Source organism: Vitis vinifera, chromosome 13 (genome assembly GCF_030704535.1).
Source record: "Vitis vinifera cultivar Pinot Noir 40024 chromosome 13, ASM3070453v1".
NCBI lineage: Eukaryota > Viridiplantae > Streptophyta > Magnoliopsida > Vitales > Vitaceae > Vitis > Vitis vinifera.
In genome coordinates, this window is record NC_081817.1 from 1,581,887 (window position 1) to 1,600,345 (window position 18,459).

The following is an 18,459-nucleotide window of genomic DNA, read 5'->3' on the forward strand; positions in this document are numbered from 1 at the left end:
ATTACTTAGTGACTTAAATCAATTTTAAGTTAAATTATACTTAAATTATTGTTTTAAAACTTATTACTTATTTTTTTACTTTAAGTATTAAACTTATTTGATGAAATTAACTTAAAACTTATTCTAAATCATCAAATTAACATATCCTTATAAATTATAATTGAAGTAAAGGAAATTAAGTAACAGTGCAAGTTTTAAAGTAGTAAAGAAGATCATGAAAATAAATAGAGCAAATTAGGGTAAAAAGGTAAAATGAATATATAAATTTTAAAATAAGTTAATTATTTATGAAGATATAAATTTAAAAATAAGTTAATTATTTTTACCTATTATTACTTAAAGTTGTTTTTTATTTTAAGTCATGTTATTGAACTATTTTACAAAATATATTTAATCGACTTGATGATTTAAATTAAGTTATTAAATAATTTTAAGTTATTAAGTCGGTTCACAAAACAACCACTGAATCTAACAACAACACCAATATTATATCGACAAATTTAAGGTGAGTCGAATTTTACATTAAAATCTCATTTTAAATGAATTCAATTATTTATTAATAAAAATAATTTGATCTTCACAATAACGCAATATAACATATAAAATTTAAGAGAATCATCCTTGGATTGAACATAAGAAATTACATGTCTTATGTTGACAAGGAAGATATTAAAGCTTAAACTCGTCAGCTCATAATAAGATTTTTCTTATTAATAATTATACAGCAAAATAAAATAGTTTTGATTTTTTTTAATTTAGAACAAAATATATATTTTAAAAAAAATTAGAAAACAGTTAGATAAAAATAATTTTGTTTTGAATTTTTTTTTTAAAAAAATTAAAGTGTTTCAATTATTTTCTGTGTAGTGTTATGAGCAAAACTTTTGAAAATTCTCAGTGTATAGTATCTTTATAGAAAATAAGTTGAAAGAACTATTTTTTTATTTATTTGAGTTCCTAAATAGAATTTGATTTTTAAAAATACCTTACACTAGTTCTTAAAATTATTTTTAAAACAGTTATAATTATTATTTTTAAATATTTATAAAAAAACAAGTGAAAACAATTAAAAGATATTTTCTAAAAACACATTTTTTTTATAACAAAAAATAGAAAATAATTTTTTGGTTGCTAAATATGTTTTCTAGTTTTTTTTTTTTTTTTTCTAAAACACAAAAAATTGTTATAAAAAATAATTACCAAATAGGTCCTATAATTTTTTGATTTTTTAGGATAATTATTAGTATTGATGAGAGTATTTTTGAAAATAAAAAGGAGGCAAACATCTCATGTAAAGTAATTAAAACCCCAAACTAAACCCTAAATACTTGATGAAATTAATATCAGAGTTGATTATTAGTATTGATAACGGTATTTTGGAAAATAAAACAATGTGACAAGCATCTCGGAGATAAATTTTTTAAGAAAGTATCTTAACTCCGGCTTGAAAGAGTTTATAAATAATTAAATATTTTTACATTTTAATATTTTAATATTTAATTAATTATATGGTAATTATATTATAATATGCAATTAATTATATTGTATATGAAATGCCTTGGCTTAGAAAATTTTCATAGGATTTTATATACTGATTTTTTATTCTGATTCATAGGCTAATTTATTTATTTAGAAAATCATTAATGATATAATATAAATAAAATTTCATATTAACGTTGGAGAAATACTATTGTTGCCCGTTGACCAAACGACGTGATACACACGTCCTAAGGCTCTGTTTGGAAGGCTTTAAAAAATGAGGTAAGAAAAAAAATAGTTTTTTGATTTTAAGAAAAAAAAAAGCGAGAAAATGATAATAATTTTTTGAAAGTATAAAACTGATTTTTAAGAACATATTAAAATAAATTAATGTCTAAAAATATTTTTTTAAATAATTTATAAAGAAGTTAATTTTGAAGAACTTTTGAAAACTTTTCTCACCATGAAAGCCCAAATTTCTTTTCTTCCCTAATTCCTCAATTATCCTCTTCTTCTTGTTGGCATTTTTTTTTCTCTTTATTAACAATTTCTTTGCTTATTTATTTATTTTTTAATTTTCTTATTCATATTTTTCCACAACCAAACTTTTTTTTTTTGTTTCATGCTATCCAAACATAATCATTTTTCTTTAACCTATGTTTTTTCCTTTCTTACATTTTTTGTTTTCCTTCCTAATACTTCCCAGCGTCCAAACACAATCCAAAGCAACTGATGGGCCAACAATTTTTTTTTTTTTAATAATAATTTAGAAAACAGATAATGGGAGGAGACAAACGAAGTGGGGAAGAAGCAACCAGCATTACCTTCCAAATTAAAAAATTTTCCAGGCAGAAATGGAGAATTGACATTCCACAATTAGTGGGTAGTGTGTCATTTTACCAAACCATTTCACTAGTCTTAGTTGTTGTTGGACTGCAATCACCGCCTAACATTTTCCCCCTAATCACTGCTCTGTACCTCCTTCACACTGCCTTTTCTTTTCCTTATATAATTAATCCCCACCTTTAATGTTTCCTACCTTTTCTCTCTTGTAAGGATCCGATCTGATTGCCCTTTTAATTTCTTTGTTTGGTCCCCCTGAAAATTTGTGGGTTGTTTTGATTCCATTCCCGGTTTTCCCTTGTTTTCCTGGTCTCTTGATAAAACAAACTGAGGGTTGAGTTAATTTGATTTCTCCTTTTGTGGGTTTTCTTCCTTGCCAATTGGGTTGTTCTTGATTTTTGTTTCCTTGGAAACTGCCTTGCTGTCCTCTCGTTTGCAGTTGAGGTGGTGGTGGTGATCTTGATTTTGTCTTCTTTGAGGGGTGTTTTGCTTTTTCTCAGCAGTCAAACAGGGCGTGGAGTTGATTTTGATTTCTCTTTTGGGTTCTTCTTGCTTGCAGTTGAGCTCTTGCTATTGATCTTCATTTTGTCTGCTTCTGCTAGTTCCTCCCTGGCTTTTTCTCAGCAACCAAACAGGGCTTGGAGTTACCTTGATTTCGCCTCTGGTTCCGCTGAGCTGCTGTTGTTTGATTTTGTCTTCTTTGAAGAGTACTTTAAATGAGGTATGGCTTTCAGTATGTTGGCTTTGGTTTCTTTATCTATTGTGGAGATGTTTGGCTCATGGTTTTGATGGTTTGTTGGTGGACAGATCCAAATGAAGGAGGTGTGATCAGAGTGGAGACAAGATGAGTGAGAACAAGGGGTTTGAGCTTGGAACCATTGGGGCGTTGAGTTTATCTGTGGTTTCGTCTGTGTCGATTGTGATTTGCAATAAAGCTCTCATTAGCTCATTGGGTTTCACTTTTGGTGAGTTGCAGTATACACATACAATCTGGGTATTATGTTTATGTTAATGATATTCTTACTTTTTATGTGTTCATTAAATTGTTAGTTTTCCTAGTTTAGTTCATGATTCAAAGTTGGTAGCTCGAATCAATTAAGAAAATGTAAGGGTTCAATCACCCTAACAGCATGTGCATTTAATGCTGGGAGAACACAATGGGCTAATTTTGTTTTAAAGTGCTTGACCCGGCATCCCTTAGTTGATTTCATGAATGATTATATCATAAATGGGCTAGAATAAGCTTTGAATCAGCCCTCTTCAGTTCAATTGATGTTGGGGGGGATGTATTTTCGTCATGTCAAAAAATATTTGCGTATGAGCAAATAACCTGAGAATGTAGAATGCCATAGTTTGTGGATGTTCTATCTGTAATTGTTTCTATGAATCCATCTATGTTCATTCTGAAATTAGTTTTTGGGAGCAGTATATCCATTAGTCATAGTTTTGTCTGATGCGATTTTGGCTTCATTGCTTATCCTGTTTGGTCCATTGCCTGCTGTAACCATCCACTTAGTGTGATTGAGAAGTTATTTAGATTGGAGAGGAATCACTTGGTTAATGTCTGACAAAGTCGTAAATGATCATTAATTTTTGTTGCTGTTGACTCAAAATCCTGGTGCAGTGCACAATTGAAATGTAACGATTGCCGTTTTATTAGCTATTAGGCGGTAACAAAGCACTAACTATAATGATTGTATACTTTGATAAGATTTGCTTCTACTTGTGGCATTATCTTCTGTCATCCGTCTTTGTACAGCTACTACATTGACAAGCTGGCATCTTCTGGTCACTTTCTGTTCTCTTCATGTGGCTCTATGGATGAAATTGTTTGAACACAAACCATTTGATGCAAAAGCTGTTATGGGTTTTGGCATTCTAAATGGAATCTCGATTGGACTCCTGAATCTGAGCCTTGGTTTCAATTCTGTTGGTTTCTATCAGGTAAAATTAATTCTTCTGAATATTCCCTACTATTACATGTTCAACTTTTGGTCCTTTGCCATTTCAGTGTTTCTCAAGAGAGTGGTTTCTGAACTTATGTTATATTGTTTGTGTATTCCAGATGACAAAGCTGGCAATCATTCCCTGTACTGTACTCTTGGAGACCCTTTTCTTCAGGAAGAAATTCAGGTTAATGTTGAGACTGTTTTTTTATGACAGTGCTGATATGTCGATGGGCATTTGCATGTCTACTTGATTGTTATAACCTGGCCTGCAGTGTCTTTAACTTATTTGGCAGTAATTGTTATCTTGAATTGGCATGGGGTTGCATGTTTAAGATTGAGCATCTCAAAGTGGGTTTTAAAATGCATGCTTGCTGAGTTTCCTGATGATAATTTACATTCTCATTAAAATGGACAGTTTCCCCTTTATTCAATTTTCCTCTTTTAGGTTGAGAAAGTCTTCTGTCATTTATTTATTTTTCAGTGTGATGGGCAATTTTGTTCTTTCCCTTATATATTTCTTCTGTATTATTTTTGCTTTAACTTTATTTCATTTGTAGTATATATATCTTTGATAAGAATCACGTGTAGTATATGTATTGCAATCTAACATTATTCTGTCTACCACCCATTTTTTTCAATATATTCAAAAAATGATCAAACTTGCGTCGTTTATTGAAGTTTTGAATATGATTTTGTTAATAAAATTTCTCTTTTTTTCATACATGGCACCATTTTTTTTATATACATGGCACAGTTATTTATGTTTTCTTAATAAAATTAAATGAGTGGAAAAAATCTGATCAAGGTCTTTACAGCAGCAGCTGTTAGTAAAATTTCTCTTTTTTTCATACATGGCACCATTTTTTTTATATACATGGCACAGTTATTTATTTTTCTTAATAAAATTAAATGAGTGGAAAAAATCTGATCAAGGTCTTTACAGCAGCAGCTGTTAGTAAACATTTTTGTTGAATATTAAGACTTTAAAAGCAACAGTCTAAAGCATTACATAATTACATCACAGTCAGCTCCAATGTTTTTCAAAGGCGTTGTTCAGGTGCACAAGGCAAAAATGCCTTGAGGTGCTGAAGAAAGGCAGAAGTCCAGAAAGGCGTGGCAGAGGCATGCTTTGGCTGCGCCTTTTACGCCTCTATGCTTCTGTGGGTCTAAAATAATTATGCAATTAATTTAATTTTTAGTTTTTATATTTTAATTTTATTTTTTATATAATTTATTATAATTTTACATATTTATTGATTATAAAGATTAGGGTTTCAAAAGGCTTATACCTCACATTGCCTTACACTTTCACATTTCAAACTTTGGTCAACTCAATGAATTAAACTTCCAAATAATTGTTGGTATACCTGTATTGTATTAATGTATCTTTAAACACAAATTTGAATTTTACTGATTCTGTAGCTTTTGATGAACAGATTCCTTGCTAATAATCCTAGTATCTATTAGTATATGTAGAAAGTAAATTAAGTTCATAAAATCATGTATATCATAGCATACTCAAATATTAACTTAAGAACATAAATGCAACGCTTGAACCCTAGCAGCTTTTGTTAAAGTGGAGATGTGAATTTGCTTACATGGAGGATGACAAGACGTCCTGGCATCTCATACTTCATATTTAATATGATTCTGGGAATACCCTGAAAAATTCATGTTCACTCAATATCATTTTTGTTGTGCTTGATACATTTTAGAGTCAAGAAAAGCAGGATTAAATTTCCAAACATAAGAATTGACTGTTTATCAGCCTGAATAAAAAGAAGTATTGCTTGTTTGTAATGCAGAATATGACTCTAAAAAGGTTGAACATTCTTTCAGTAGAAAATTTCATCCTAGACCAGGCCCTTATCGGTTCAATTGCAGAACCTATACAATTGTAGTAAAGCATCACGTTGTTGAACCATAATGTTGTTGAGCTAAAGTTCTAACCCATGAACTGTGATTTTTCATGGTCACTCACTAATGTTTTATGAAGTTGTGCATGTATTGAATGCAATTGATGATTTTCAACTTGGTTTACAACTACCAATTGTACCTTTCTACGAGTATGGATTGTACTTTTTGTATTGTTTATAAAATCCAGCCACGACTGACAACTGACATCTCTGTTTCTTCAATCATGAAATATACTGGTTACTGATTTTTTATTTTATTTTATTAAATCTGGTTAGCACTGTGCTAAAACTTTCTTTAATCTTTGTCATTGTTGCAGTAGGAGTATCCAGCTTGCTCTTTCTATCCTTCTTATGGGTGTCGGAATTGCAACCGTTACTGATCTGCAGCTCAATGCCCTGGGCTCTATTTTATCTGTCCTCGCAGTTATTACAACATGCATTGCTCAGATTGTATCCTTAACTGAAGTTGCCACCTCCCTTTTCACCATTTAGTATTTTCTATTGAGATATGTATCCATGTTAGATCAAAACAGTTTAAATTTTACCATATATCAAATATGAAGCCAATGGTAATGAAGTATGTGATGCATTAAAGGCCAGTGATATCCACTTAGTGGTCTGGTTCTGTGTAAAAGAATGATATCCATCTCTTTGGCAATACATCTCAAGGCTAGAAAACCAAATACAAGGATGCTCCTAGTTTTGCTGTTATTTCCGTGTCAAACAGGCTGCATTTATGTGTTTCAATAACTATTTCCTCTAGGGCCTGTCTTTGTGTTGTAATAATGTTTAGTCTTGTTTAAGATCTTAATCAGTTCCTTTTAGATGACGAATACCATCCAGAAGAAGTTCAAGGTTTCTTCAACGCAACTGCTGTATCAATCTTGTCCCTATCAAGCACTGACGCTGTTCATCTCTGGCCCATTTCTGGACTGGTTTCTGACTAGTCAAAACGTATTTGCTTTCAAATATACACCGCAAGTTCTGGTGAGCATTTAAAGATCCACTAACCGCTTTTTTCTTCTTCATGAATTTTCGGTCCCATCTTATTCTGTGCATTGCAGGTTTTCATTGTTCTATCCTGCTTGATCTCTGTCTCAGTCAATTTTAGCACCTTTCTTGTGATTGGCAAGACATCGCCCGTCACCTATCAGGTCCTGGGGCACTTGAAAACATGCCTAGTACTAGCATTTGGTTATGTTCTACTTCATGACCCATTTAGCTGGAGGAACATTTTAGGGATTCTGATTGCATTAGTAGGGATGGTCCTGTATTCATACTACTGCACCCGTGAGGGTCAGCAAAAAACTTCAGAAGCATCAGCACAATCTTCTTCACAGGTACAGTCTGCTGTTAATCTGTCTTTGCTCCTACAGACCGATAATTATTTGTGATAATTCATGACAAATTTTGAGAATGATTCCAGGCAAAGGAAGGTGAAGCTGATCCTCTAATCAATATAGAGAATGAAACTGGGATATTAACCGATGCTGCTGTCCCAAAGGCCCCAGTATGGAGCTCAAACAAAGATTTGCATGCATGAAGGCATCTTTATTACAGTTCATACATCCAAGAGCTGCAGATGGAACCATTGCAATAAGGTGTTGGCAATGGAGGTTCCCCAAGGTTGTCAATGGCTTGCACACCCAAATTACAGAGTAATGGCAATTTCTCATACCGATCAAGGCATTTATCTGCGTTGAGAAACATACCCTTCTTTTTCTTGTGTTGGTTCAAGCAGTAGGCACCTGAGCTCCCTAGACTTTTGTGAGGAATGCATATAAGTGGTGTTTTTGTTTCTGGGTAGAGAAAATATGGGGTCCATTTGAAACTTTTGATAGGTTTTAGGCTTTGTTTGAATCTTGGGGAATGTAAGAAAAAGGAAGCTCAAAAGGGAAAATAAATAAATAAATAAATTATATTCGCTTATTTGATTTGTCATAAAAAAAACAAAACAGGAGTGAAAAAAATTATTTTTGAATTTATATATATTTAGATTGTTTATGCTGGAGTTGGTACATGTTATTAAGAGTCTGATTGAGAATGGTTTTGGTTAAAGCATTATGTTGGTTGAGGTACGAGTCCGGCTTGTGCCACTTTTAGCCCAACCCAGAGGGTTTTCAAGTTGGTTTGGCAATTTAACTCTAATCTAAACTCTTTCTCTCTCTCTCTCTCTCTCTCAAAAATACAATTTGTGAGTTTGTTTCCCATTCAATCAAAGGCCACTCTGGAATTGAATCCAAGGCTTGTACGCATTAAGGCCTCCCCAATCTTTATCAGATTGGCCCCGATGGCACTGTTCCATTGATAAGGATGGTTACAGAAATGTTTCACCATACAAAGACAACCAAAAAAGAGATAAGATGAAAAAGAAATCACAGAATTATGAGAATACTTAACATTCAAGGACATTATTTGAGTGTTGTGTGTTAATCAGCAAAGGAGATTCTCTTCCAAATCATTCTTCCCTGCTTCTGTGGCCTGAGTCAGTTCCTTGGCCCTCTTAGCTTGTTCTCTCCAGTCAGTTCGAAGCAGGGTGTATACCATCATGCACGTACAGGAGGCCTGTGCTGCAGCAAGCCCCAACCACAGCCCCACGAAACCCAGCTCCAGTCTGAAGCAGAGGAGAGCTGCGACTGGCAGACCGACAAGGTAGAATGAGCCAAAGTTAATATATGCCCCCATGTTAGGCCGGGCAGAGCCTGTTAAGATCCCATAGGATGCTGTCTGGAGATTGTTCCCCAGCTCACACAGTCCTACTATGGGAAGAGCTACTGATGTCAAGTTCAGAATTTGTTGGTCGCTCGAGTATAGTTTCCCCCATACATTTCTGACTACAATGGTGAAAATGCAGGCCAGAAGTCCACAGATGACCGCAACGGTGAGCCCGAAAATGGTTGCTCTCTTAGCCCGAGCAGGCTGATCAGCCCCCAGCTCATGACCGATGCGGTTTGACAGACTCATGCTCAAAGAGTTGGGAAAGACATAGAGCAGCCCTGTTGTTTGTATGAGGACTCCCATAGCTGCCACACTTGCCTTTGGGTTGCTGAGCAGGCCACACAGCAGCAGCATTACTTCGTACCACCACCATTCCAGGCACACAGAACACACACTAGGCAATGCAAGAGACAGAAGTGGTTGCCATCCTTGAAAGTAAGTGATGAATGCCACCCCATTCCATGGTTTGATTGCTGTTTTTGATACAAGAAGGTAGAGCAGCAAACCAAGACTTACATTTACAGAGTAAAAACCCGAGGCAAGGGCGACTCCTTTCACCCCCATGTTCAGATACACCACCAGGAAGTAATTGATTGGAAGGTGTAGAATCATGGCACAAGTTGCAGACATTGTAAGGGGTTTGGTTAAACCTTGGGTCCTTAGGAAAATTTTCAATGGATTTAGGTGAACTTGGGATAACAGTTCAGGGATGGAGTATGTGAGAAAGACCCTGGCCACTGATGTAATGCTTGGCTCCTGGCCTGACCACAGAAGGATGGGCTCCATATTCAGCCACGACACACAGATTGGAATGACTGCAAGGGAGAGGAGACCTACAGTCCTGCTATGAGTCTGACTGAGGACCACCCATTTCTTTGCACCAAAGGCTTGACAACAGATTGGCTCCATCCCCATGGCGAGCCCCTTGAGGACTGAGTACCCTGTGATGTTTGCAAAAGCAATGGAGAGTGAGCCCCCGGCTAATTCAACATCGCCCAGGTGCCCCAAGAACAACATAGAGATGATGGACTTGGAGTACAACAGCAGGCCTGTTATGACCATCGGGCATGCAATTTGTCCCAGTGCTATTAGCTCCTCTATCACCTGCATTCATTCACACATAACACAAACATAAGGGGCTGGCCAAATACACAAGCCACATACATTGATGCAGATTACTGAAACTTGATTTACCATACTGCTAATGAAAGGGGAATTTTCCTAGGGACTCTCTGAAAATAGACCATCTTTGGAATCCAACCACAGGGTATGGATTACAGAACACATACCATGGAGGCATATAAAGGAAGAGTCACTGACAGGAATGGACTAGTTCAAGTTGTGCCTTACAACTGGGGTTGCTTTGGTTTTTCGTCGGTCTGATCGGTTGATGAGTTAAACAGATGGAATCACTGTAAAATGATAACATGTTTCCTACAAAAACCATTATGAAAAACCAGTGGAATCTATTCTGTTCTTCAGGGGATAGGCCATGGCAGGGAACAGCAGCAGATGATTCTTCATCTTTATTTGCCAACCCCATGACAACTATGATCTCATTTACTTCCAATTAAACTCACCCACATTTAAATTTATTTATTTTTGCATAAATACCATTTTTTGAACTTGTCATTAAATGCACAAATGCTATCTACCATAACTTACAAGATTCCAGGGAGCCAATCAGACCTGTCACTGATGCTTGCAAAGCACGGTTTCTAGACTAGCTAATTCCAAATATTAGCCAAAAATGCATGATAGTTTCCACTTAGGGTGTGTACAACTTTAAGGAGCCTAATGACCAGAACTCTGATGGGCCCTCTTTGCCTAGGCAACACTAGTTTGGGTTGTTTGGGAAGTAGGAATCCAAAAATTTAATGCCATAATGTTTACTTCTAAACAAGGCCATTAATACTTTCCCTATATAATTTGATGTGAGCAGTTTGTTTCCCTCAATCCTTCATTCCAGAACTCTCCTTTTCAGTGAATGACATCTTGTCTATCTACCTTTTTTGTGCTTAAGAGGGGTGGGTGGAGTGTATAAGAAATGGGATTTTATCAGCTCTACCTTCAGAAAGTTTCAATCATTAACAAGAGCTGGGTTCTGGGTGTTCTCCCTTTTCAGTGATAATACAAGGCAATGCTTGAAGAAGTCTAAACATTTTGTTCAACATAGAGAAGCCCGTAGGCAAACAACTGCAAATTAAGAAACAAACATACGGGAAGGTTCGAATGCATTACCTCTCATCAAATGAAACTCTGATACCATGTTAAAATACCAATTTTCCTAAAAACTTAAGCTTGTAATATTGGGATTGAGCCTTATGGGCCCACCATGGTTGGCACTTAACACTTTCGAGGGGAAGGCCAGAGGCCTAGAACCTTGGTCCCTCGATCACACCAATTGTTTATTTGTTCCAATAAAAGAGGTGTAACCTTGGTCCTTCGATCACACCAATTGTTTATTTGTTCCAATAAAAGAGGTGTTCCTAGGAATTGAACCTAGGATCAAACCCTTAAGGTCCACCTAAATGTCAATCCTGGTACCATCTGAGCTAGTGTTCTGGGCTTCTAGCCTTCCCCTCGGAAGTGCTAAGTGCCAACCTTAGTGGGCCCATAAGGCTCAATCCCGACATGTAAGATTTGAATTCACAATGTCTATTACACCCCCATAAGAAAATTTTTACTGATATCATTACCTTCCTCTCCTTCAGCCACCCTGCAAACCTGTTAATGGAGCCATCTCCTCCTCCTGCTCCTCCCCCAATGCCACCCTCACAAACCAAACCAGCATCACAAAAAACAGATAGAGATTCAGAGAACATTGTCAAAGGAATAATACACAAAGGCAGTGGTGTAGCAAAGCTTAATGGGAATTCAGCCTGTTACAATGTCACATATTTATACAGGCAAATCCACCAAGCATGGAGATTTTATTAAGGAGCTCACCTTAATCTTTTCAAACTCTCCATCGTCTTCTTTCCTACTGCATGAGAACTGGTCTTAGCCCCATGTCTATGTGATTTGGAAGCATTAACAAGAAAAAGATAGAACTGATGCATTGGCTAATAACAACAGAAGGGGTTCAGAAACTACAGAAACTCCAAGACTCTCTCAAGTTGTCTTTTGGCATAGGGATAAGCTTAAATGCTTTGTGTTATAGCCATGAGCGTAAACTCCAAATTTGAATTTAGATGAAGTGAAGATTGTACGTAACTTATTTTTGTTGTCACAAGGTTAAGGTAGTGTTTGTTTTTTGGCTAAATAGAAAAAGCTGAAATATTTGGTTTTTTCTATTAAGTTAAAAGTGATCTGTTGATATCATCTAATATAACTAAATTGAACCTATTGTTTGTTTTTTGGCTGAATAGAAAAAATCAAAATATTTAACTTTATCTATTCAACTAAAAGTAATATGTTGACATCATCCAACATGATTTAATTGAACCTAAGTGAAAGTATGCTTTTGAGTATTGTACTTTCATACCAAGGCATTTCAATGAAAAGAGAATGGGAAGGAGGTCATCCCTACGTAAATCTAAAGTGGTCAAGTTAGATTGTTCCATTTTTTTTTTAGTTAATTAATTTTCTAATTTTTGAAAAATAAATAAATTTTCTATTCTATTAAAGTAAATAAATTATTATTATTATTATTTTTTAAAATAAACTTGCCATTTTTATTTTATTTATATTCAAAAATAGAAAAAAAAATTTGACATAAATGGGACAAGCATGGTAATAACCGATCTGTCCTCACACAAAACCCTGGATCGTCCCTCTTGGCGGTAGACCCTTGGCACCACCTTAGAGATCCACGTGCCACGTGGCATACTCTACCAACGGGTTCCTCTGATGAATGATAAGTTAATAACCCTAAAAAAGTTTATTTCAAAATTTTCCACCCATGAAGAGCTAGATGCATGGGCTGGTTCCAGATTGGGCCAAAACAAGCCCAGCAGGTCAAAATTAGTGGTCTGGGCCTAAAGTTCAAGGGTACACCAGAGAAGCCCAGGCCTGCCTCACCCACCGTTAAATTCTCACCATTTGTTCACTGCAGAAGACACACTCGGCTTCTGCAGTCTTCCATGGCTCTTCGAACGCTAATCACCAGAAAATCGCTAGGGTTAGGGCTAGGGGTTTCGCAGTCCGTTCGTGGCCTGCAGACCGTCTCTCTTCCCGATCTCCCGTACGACTATGGGGCTCTGGAGCCCGCTATTAGCGGCGAGATTATGAAGCTCCACCACCAGAAGCACCACCAGACCTACATAACCAACTACAACAAAGCCCTAGAGCAGCTCCATGAAGCCATGGAAAAGGGCGATTCATCTACGGTTGTCAAGTTGCAGGGCGCCATCAAGTTCAACGGCGGAGGTTTAATTCTCTTGTTTCTCTCTAGTTTTAGTTCGATTTTCTGTTTTAATCGGTGTGGTGTTTTTATCAAATTTTGTGGTGGTGAATATTTGGGATTTTATTTATTTTAATGTTGAATTTGCATTGTGTATTTTTCTTGTTCAATTGTCTGAGCTATGAGCTGGGTAGTTCCTGATTTTTGTAATTTATAGACCCGATAAGAAAGGGCCTGGAAAATATAGCTGACCAATCCGGAAATTAGGAATTTCACTGTTGGAATTGAGAATCTAGAAGTAGATTAAGATGGGAAGGAATTTGATTTTCGAACTCTGCAAAACCCACTACCTTCACTTCATAGAAGCATCTCCCCAGAGTTCCTCTCTTCATGCCTCTCCTATACATTTCCTCACTAATTTTGTTCCCCTTAATTAATATCATTTCAACTGCATTTTTGGCTTTTCCAGTGTACACTCCGCAAAATGGAGGCTTACAGTTCAACCTAAAGCAACAAAGGGGCTTAGTTTAGTGAATTTAAGTCATATTTTCCGATAGTTATAGTTGATTCCTGTCATATTACAAGCTTTTCCAAGTGGTATCATTAAAAGACACATAGCTTCAGAATGGGATCATTCTCACAGAATGTTCCTTTGGTGGAGCTCCAAAGATATGATATTTTTTTCTTGGATTAACTTGGGAAAAATGCACACGTTTCATCCTGTGAAAGAATGTAAATGGAAGAGATTCTCAGCAGAATCCATTGGCAGAGTAATGCTTTGCTGCCTACTCTCCCCCTTTTCATGTTATTTTGATGGCTCTCACTAACCTCACAAATCATTTTACTCTACTTAGGATGTACTGTTTGAAAATAAACATTTCTCAACCAAAAAATCATGAATTTACTATTCACCCTTTCCTTTTTTTTTTTCTTCTTCTTTTTTTTCTTCCCCTTCTTTGTTATGAATATCAGTGGTTTTCTCTGTTATTATCCATGATTTTGCTTTATATAAAATGACTTGATTTTCATTCAGGTCATGTCAACCACTCAATTTTCTGGAAGAATCTCACCCCTGTTCATGTAAGCTTGTTTTCTTAGCTCTTTGCTTGCTCTTTTCTATTTGTTTATCTCTTAAGTCTCTCATTACATCTATTTGGCGCATCGTAAAATTCCATCGCAGGAAGGAGGTGGTGAACCCCCAAAAGGTTCACTGGGTTGGGCTATAGACACACATTTTGGTTCCATGGAAGCATTGGTAGCAAAAATTAATTCAGAAGGTGCTGCTGTACAGGGCTCTGGATGGGTTGTAAGTGTTGCAGCTTATTAAAGTTTTGGCATCTTTTCTTTCCTTGTTGTTGGCAATTAGGATGTCTCAGCAATCAATATGACTGCTTCCTTTTCACATTTTCTTATCTTGCAGTGGCTTGGTCTGGACAAAGATTTGAAGAAGCTGGTGGTTGAAACTACTGCAAATCAGGTAAATTTTTTAATCCAATATTTGTTATTTGGGCGAGCTATTCTTTATTTATAAGTCAACACTATTCTGGTAATCTCAATTGAATTGCTAAACATGTACTGCCTTGCTCTCACGATGCTAGTGTCAGTTTAGTGTTAAGTTTACATATTAATTAAGGACTCGAGGTATGAGATTTCAGCCTTCTAAAATTCAGACATATTCTCAGGTTGTAATAATGATGCAGGGTCCAATTCATTGTCTAGAAGTTCAGTTTTCTCTTCTTTTTTTTGTGTGTGTGTGATATGATGGCTTATGTATTTCAGCCTTCCAAGGTTTAGATATCCCCACTCTGTTAACAGTGAAGTGGGGACAAACTCATTACTGAGGTTTTTCTTTATCTGATAGCTGAATGCATCTTCACAAATATGGCCTTTCTGGGACTAATGGGACCAACTAATTGATCCTTTCTGAGGAGTTTTGTGTGTTTCTAAATTTCAAAGACAGTGCAAAGGTTATTGATCAGAAGAAAGGCGTCGGTCCTTGAAATACATGCACATATCTGAATGAGCTGTTTTTAATTGCTCTTTAAAGCATTATCACTGTTTGCAGGAGAATCTTGGAGAGACTAATCTTTTGCATTGGATAATTTCTTGAAATCACGGACTACTGCTACTGCAGAGTTCCTTAAATTTGTAGACTTGCCATATTTATTCATCTCATTTATTACCTTTATGCAAATCTTGTCTTTTGTAACTTGTATCTTTGGGTCTAGGAATGCAGAAATTAATTATTGGTTGATTGAATTATTATATTTAATATTATTTTGAACTATCTGTCACAGGATCCACTGGTAACTAAAGGACCAAACTTGGTTCCATTGCTGGGTATAGATGTTTGGGAGCATGCATACTACTTACAGGTAAACTTTAAACCCTTCAAATTGCATATATCAGCAATATGTCAATTTGGTTGCTTTACTGCAATGGGTTTCTTATGATCAAAAGAAAAAGAGAAAAAAAGAACAAACAGTTTTTATCACACTGGTTAGCTCTATCTTTTTGCGACCCCCCCAGACAAAATGTCAAATTATAGGCCTTCCTCTTTGTTTTTCTTTCCATATTCTATAAGTTCTACTGGCACTTTTCTGTTAGAAAAAGAAAAATTTATCATTGGAGAGGGAAATGACTTTGGGCAATATGATATAATACATGATAAATAAAAATTATTAGTCAATTGCTGTTAATAGCAAACAAACTGAATAACTAGTGAAGTAAGGTCAAAGATTTTCTCCAGTCTTCCCAAATAATCTGACTTCACTGGTGGACATGCTGGAGAGGGAATTCAATTGAGTCCCAAACCCTCTCCTCCCTCTCATTAGCCTGCAAATTATGATGATCAGGAAACATATATTGCTTGAAATTGGCTGAATAGAGATGGAAGTTTCTGTGTCTGCTTTTCATGGCTACAAGTAGAACAAATATGCATAGCAAATTTTCAATTACATAAGATTCGTTACCTATATAGGTCCTGATTTCCCTTGTGTTTCTCAATCTGATTTCATGTGTTTCAATCTTTCCCATGTGACAGTACAAGAATGTGAGGCCGGATTACCTGAAGAACGTATGGAAAGTGATAGACTGGAAATATGCCAGTGAAGTGTATGAGAAAGAGTGCCCTTGAACAACAGGCTTTGAGAGAGATGGCTACGTCTTACATGTTTGTAGGAGCGAGGCAATAAAAATGATGTGGGACTGACTGATGGGAGTATATGATCCCATGTTGTCTCTTGTTTTTCTTTTCTGCTTATCATAATACAATGTCTTATCTTTTCCTGTTCTTGAAAAATGGCCTTAATGGAGATCATGTCAGTCCGATCATGGAGAGTATATGCCAGTGAAGTGTATGAGAAAGAGTGCCCTTGAACAACCGGCTTTGAGAGAGATGGCTACGTCTTATATGTTCGTAGGAGCGAGGCAATAAAAATGATGTGGGACTGACTGATGGGAGTATATGATCCCATGTTGTCTCTTGTTTTTCTTTTTTGCTTATCATAATACCCTGTCTTATCTTTTCCTGTTCTTGAAAAATGGCCTTAATGGAGATATGTCCCATGTCTTACCCAGAGGTTAGTGTTACAAAAGTTTAATCAAATACGACTAAATGTGGATTTAAAAATAAATTAATTATTTTTATTTATTGTTTAAAGTTATTTTAACTTTTAAGTTATAACATTAAGTTATTTTATCAAATATATCTAATTTATTTAATAATTTAAATTAATTCATTAAGTTACTTTAAGTTATTAAATTAGATGGTCGGATATAACATGAGATAGAATAAGAAAGTAGATATTATATCATATCTCATCTTTGATATATAATAGGATAAGATGAGTTATCTCATCATTTATTTTCTATATTTAATCATCATTTATCCTATCATATGTTTAACCAAACATGGATTGATACAAGTAATGACATATATTATCCATCCTATTTTCTTTTATCATTTCTACGTAGAGGTGTCCAATGGGTTTGTTTATCAGGCCATAACGGGCCAACGTGTTGGGTCAACATGATCCACTTAAAAATTGTGTCAGGTCGGGCCGACCCATGCGTGCTAAATAGGTGGCTCGACACGACCCATAAGCTCGCAGGCTAATTGTGTCGTGTCAATAGGTCATGGCCTAGGGGCCACTCACTTTGTTACAAATTTTAATTTATTTATTTTAAATAATTTTGTCTTATGTTTTTTTTATTAAATAATTTTTCTTTTTGTTACTTTAAACACCTCTAATAATTATATTTTTTTTTATTTTTTATACACCTCTAATAATTATACTTTTTATTTTTTATATATATATTTTTCGACTTTGTAATTGTAAAATTTATAGAAATATTAGTTTTTTGTTTTCAAAAATAGTAAAAAAAAATTACATTTGAATCTGTTTATTTTTTTTATTTATCAAAATAACAATAAAATTAAAATAATGAAATATAAAAAAAAATAATTTGACATGAAAAAAATAAAAATAACTATTGATTTATTTTTTTTACCATTCAAATTAGTTCGTATGTAGTTGTTAAGAGGAGTATTATATATATTTGACATGTAATAAAAAGAAAAAAGTAAGAAGTAAAAAGTGAAATTTAAAAGGGCCAGACGGGCGACATTCTTTTGGCACAACATGGCCTGCTCCTTTGGGTCGTGTTGACTCAGCTACAATATCGGGTCATGTTGGCCTAACTCGACCCTGTCTTTTGGCATGTTGAGTCACAAGCCAAAATGGGCAGCCCGACCCATTGGACACCTCTACTTCTACATGGGTTATGTTAATCTCATGCTAAAAATATGGGATATATATATCTCATGTATCATAAATTTCTTTTTTATTAATTTTTATTTTTTTTATATATTCATTTTGCAAAATAATTTTTTTTACTATAAATTAAATTTATAGTTAAAAAAGAAAAACTAAAAAAAAATATTTATAAAATAATATTAATATATGACATATAAATTATTTTTATATATTAAATAACATAATATAAAAAAAGTTAGTTATAAAATTTAAATATTTAATCATGAATATTATTAAGTATAAGAGAAATTTTATTTTTAAAAATATAAAATACTATAATATGATATAATTTTTATTTTAAATATTGAAAATATTATATATTTTATATTTTTTTTATTAATTTCACAAATTAAATATAAACATAATATGATATAACATATGGTTATACTACT

General features: G+C 34.6%; 3 protein-coding genes across 6 annotated transcripts; 2 read left to right on the plus strand and 1 right to left on the minus strand.

Moving 5' to 3' along the window:
• Window positions 1-1,926: 1,926 nt before the first annotated feature.
• On the plus strand, window positions 1,927-8,116 carry LOC100262066 (UDP-xylose transporter 3). Of its 4 annotated transcripts, none has more exons than XM_002280433.5 (9): window positions 1,976-2,766; window positions 2,882-3,043; window positions 3,130-3,287; window positions 4,082-4,266; window positions 4,388-4,455; window positions 6,505-6,637; window positions 7,013-7,174; window positions 7,252-7,527; window positions 7,614-8,116. In XM_002280433.5, the coding sequence occupies exons 3-9, from the start codon at window positions 3,167-3,169 to the stop codon at window positions 7,728-7,730; spliced, it is 1,062 nt and encodes a 353-aa protein (XP_002280469.1). In that variant the 5' UTR covers window positions 1,976-2,766; window positions 2,882-3,043; window positions 3,130-3,166; the 3' UTR covers window positions 7,731-8,116. The 4 variants fall into 4 exon arrangements, with proteins under 4 accessions (XP_059597592.1, XP_002280469.1, XP_010658178.1 ...); XM_010659876.3 differs by having other exon boundaries at window positions 2,091-2,362; XM_010659875.3 differs by having other exon boundaries at window positions 2,216-2,530.
• A 292-nt stretch (window positions 8,117-8,408) lies between these two features.
• Window positions 8,409-10,479, minus strand: LOC100250130 (protein DETOXIFICATION 53). Its single transcript, XM_019224216.2, has one exon. The coding sequence runs from the start codon at window positions 10,013-10,015 to the stop codon at window positions 8,621-8,623; it is 1,395 nt and encodes a 464-aa protein (XP_019079761.1). The 5' UTR covers window positions 10,016-10,479; the 3' UTR covers window positions 8,409-8,620.
• A 2,488-nt stretch (window positions 10,480-12,967) lies between these two features.
• MNSOD (manganese superoxide dismutase) lies at window positions 12,968-16,543 on the plus strand. Its single transcript, NM_001281206.1, is given in 6 exon segments — window positions 12,968-13,276; window positions 14,284-14,330; window positions 14,431-14,556; window positions 14,671-14,727; window positions 15,548-15,625; window positions 16,294-16,543. Coding segments are annotated over 6 exon segments (687 nt in total). The 5' UTR covers window positions 12,968-12,990; the 3' UTR covers window positions 16,387-16,543.
• Window positions 16,544-18,459: the final 1,916 nt, after the last annotated feature.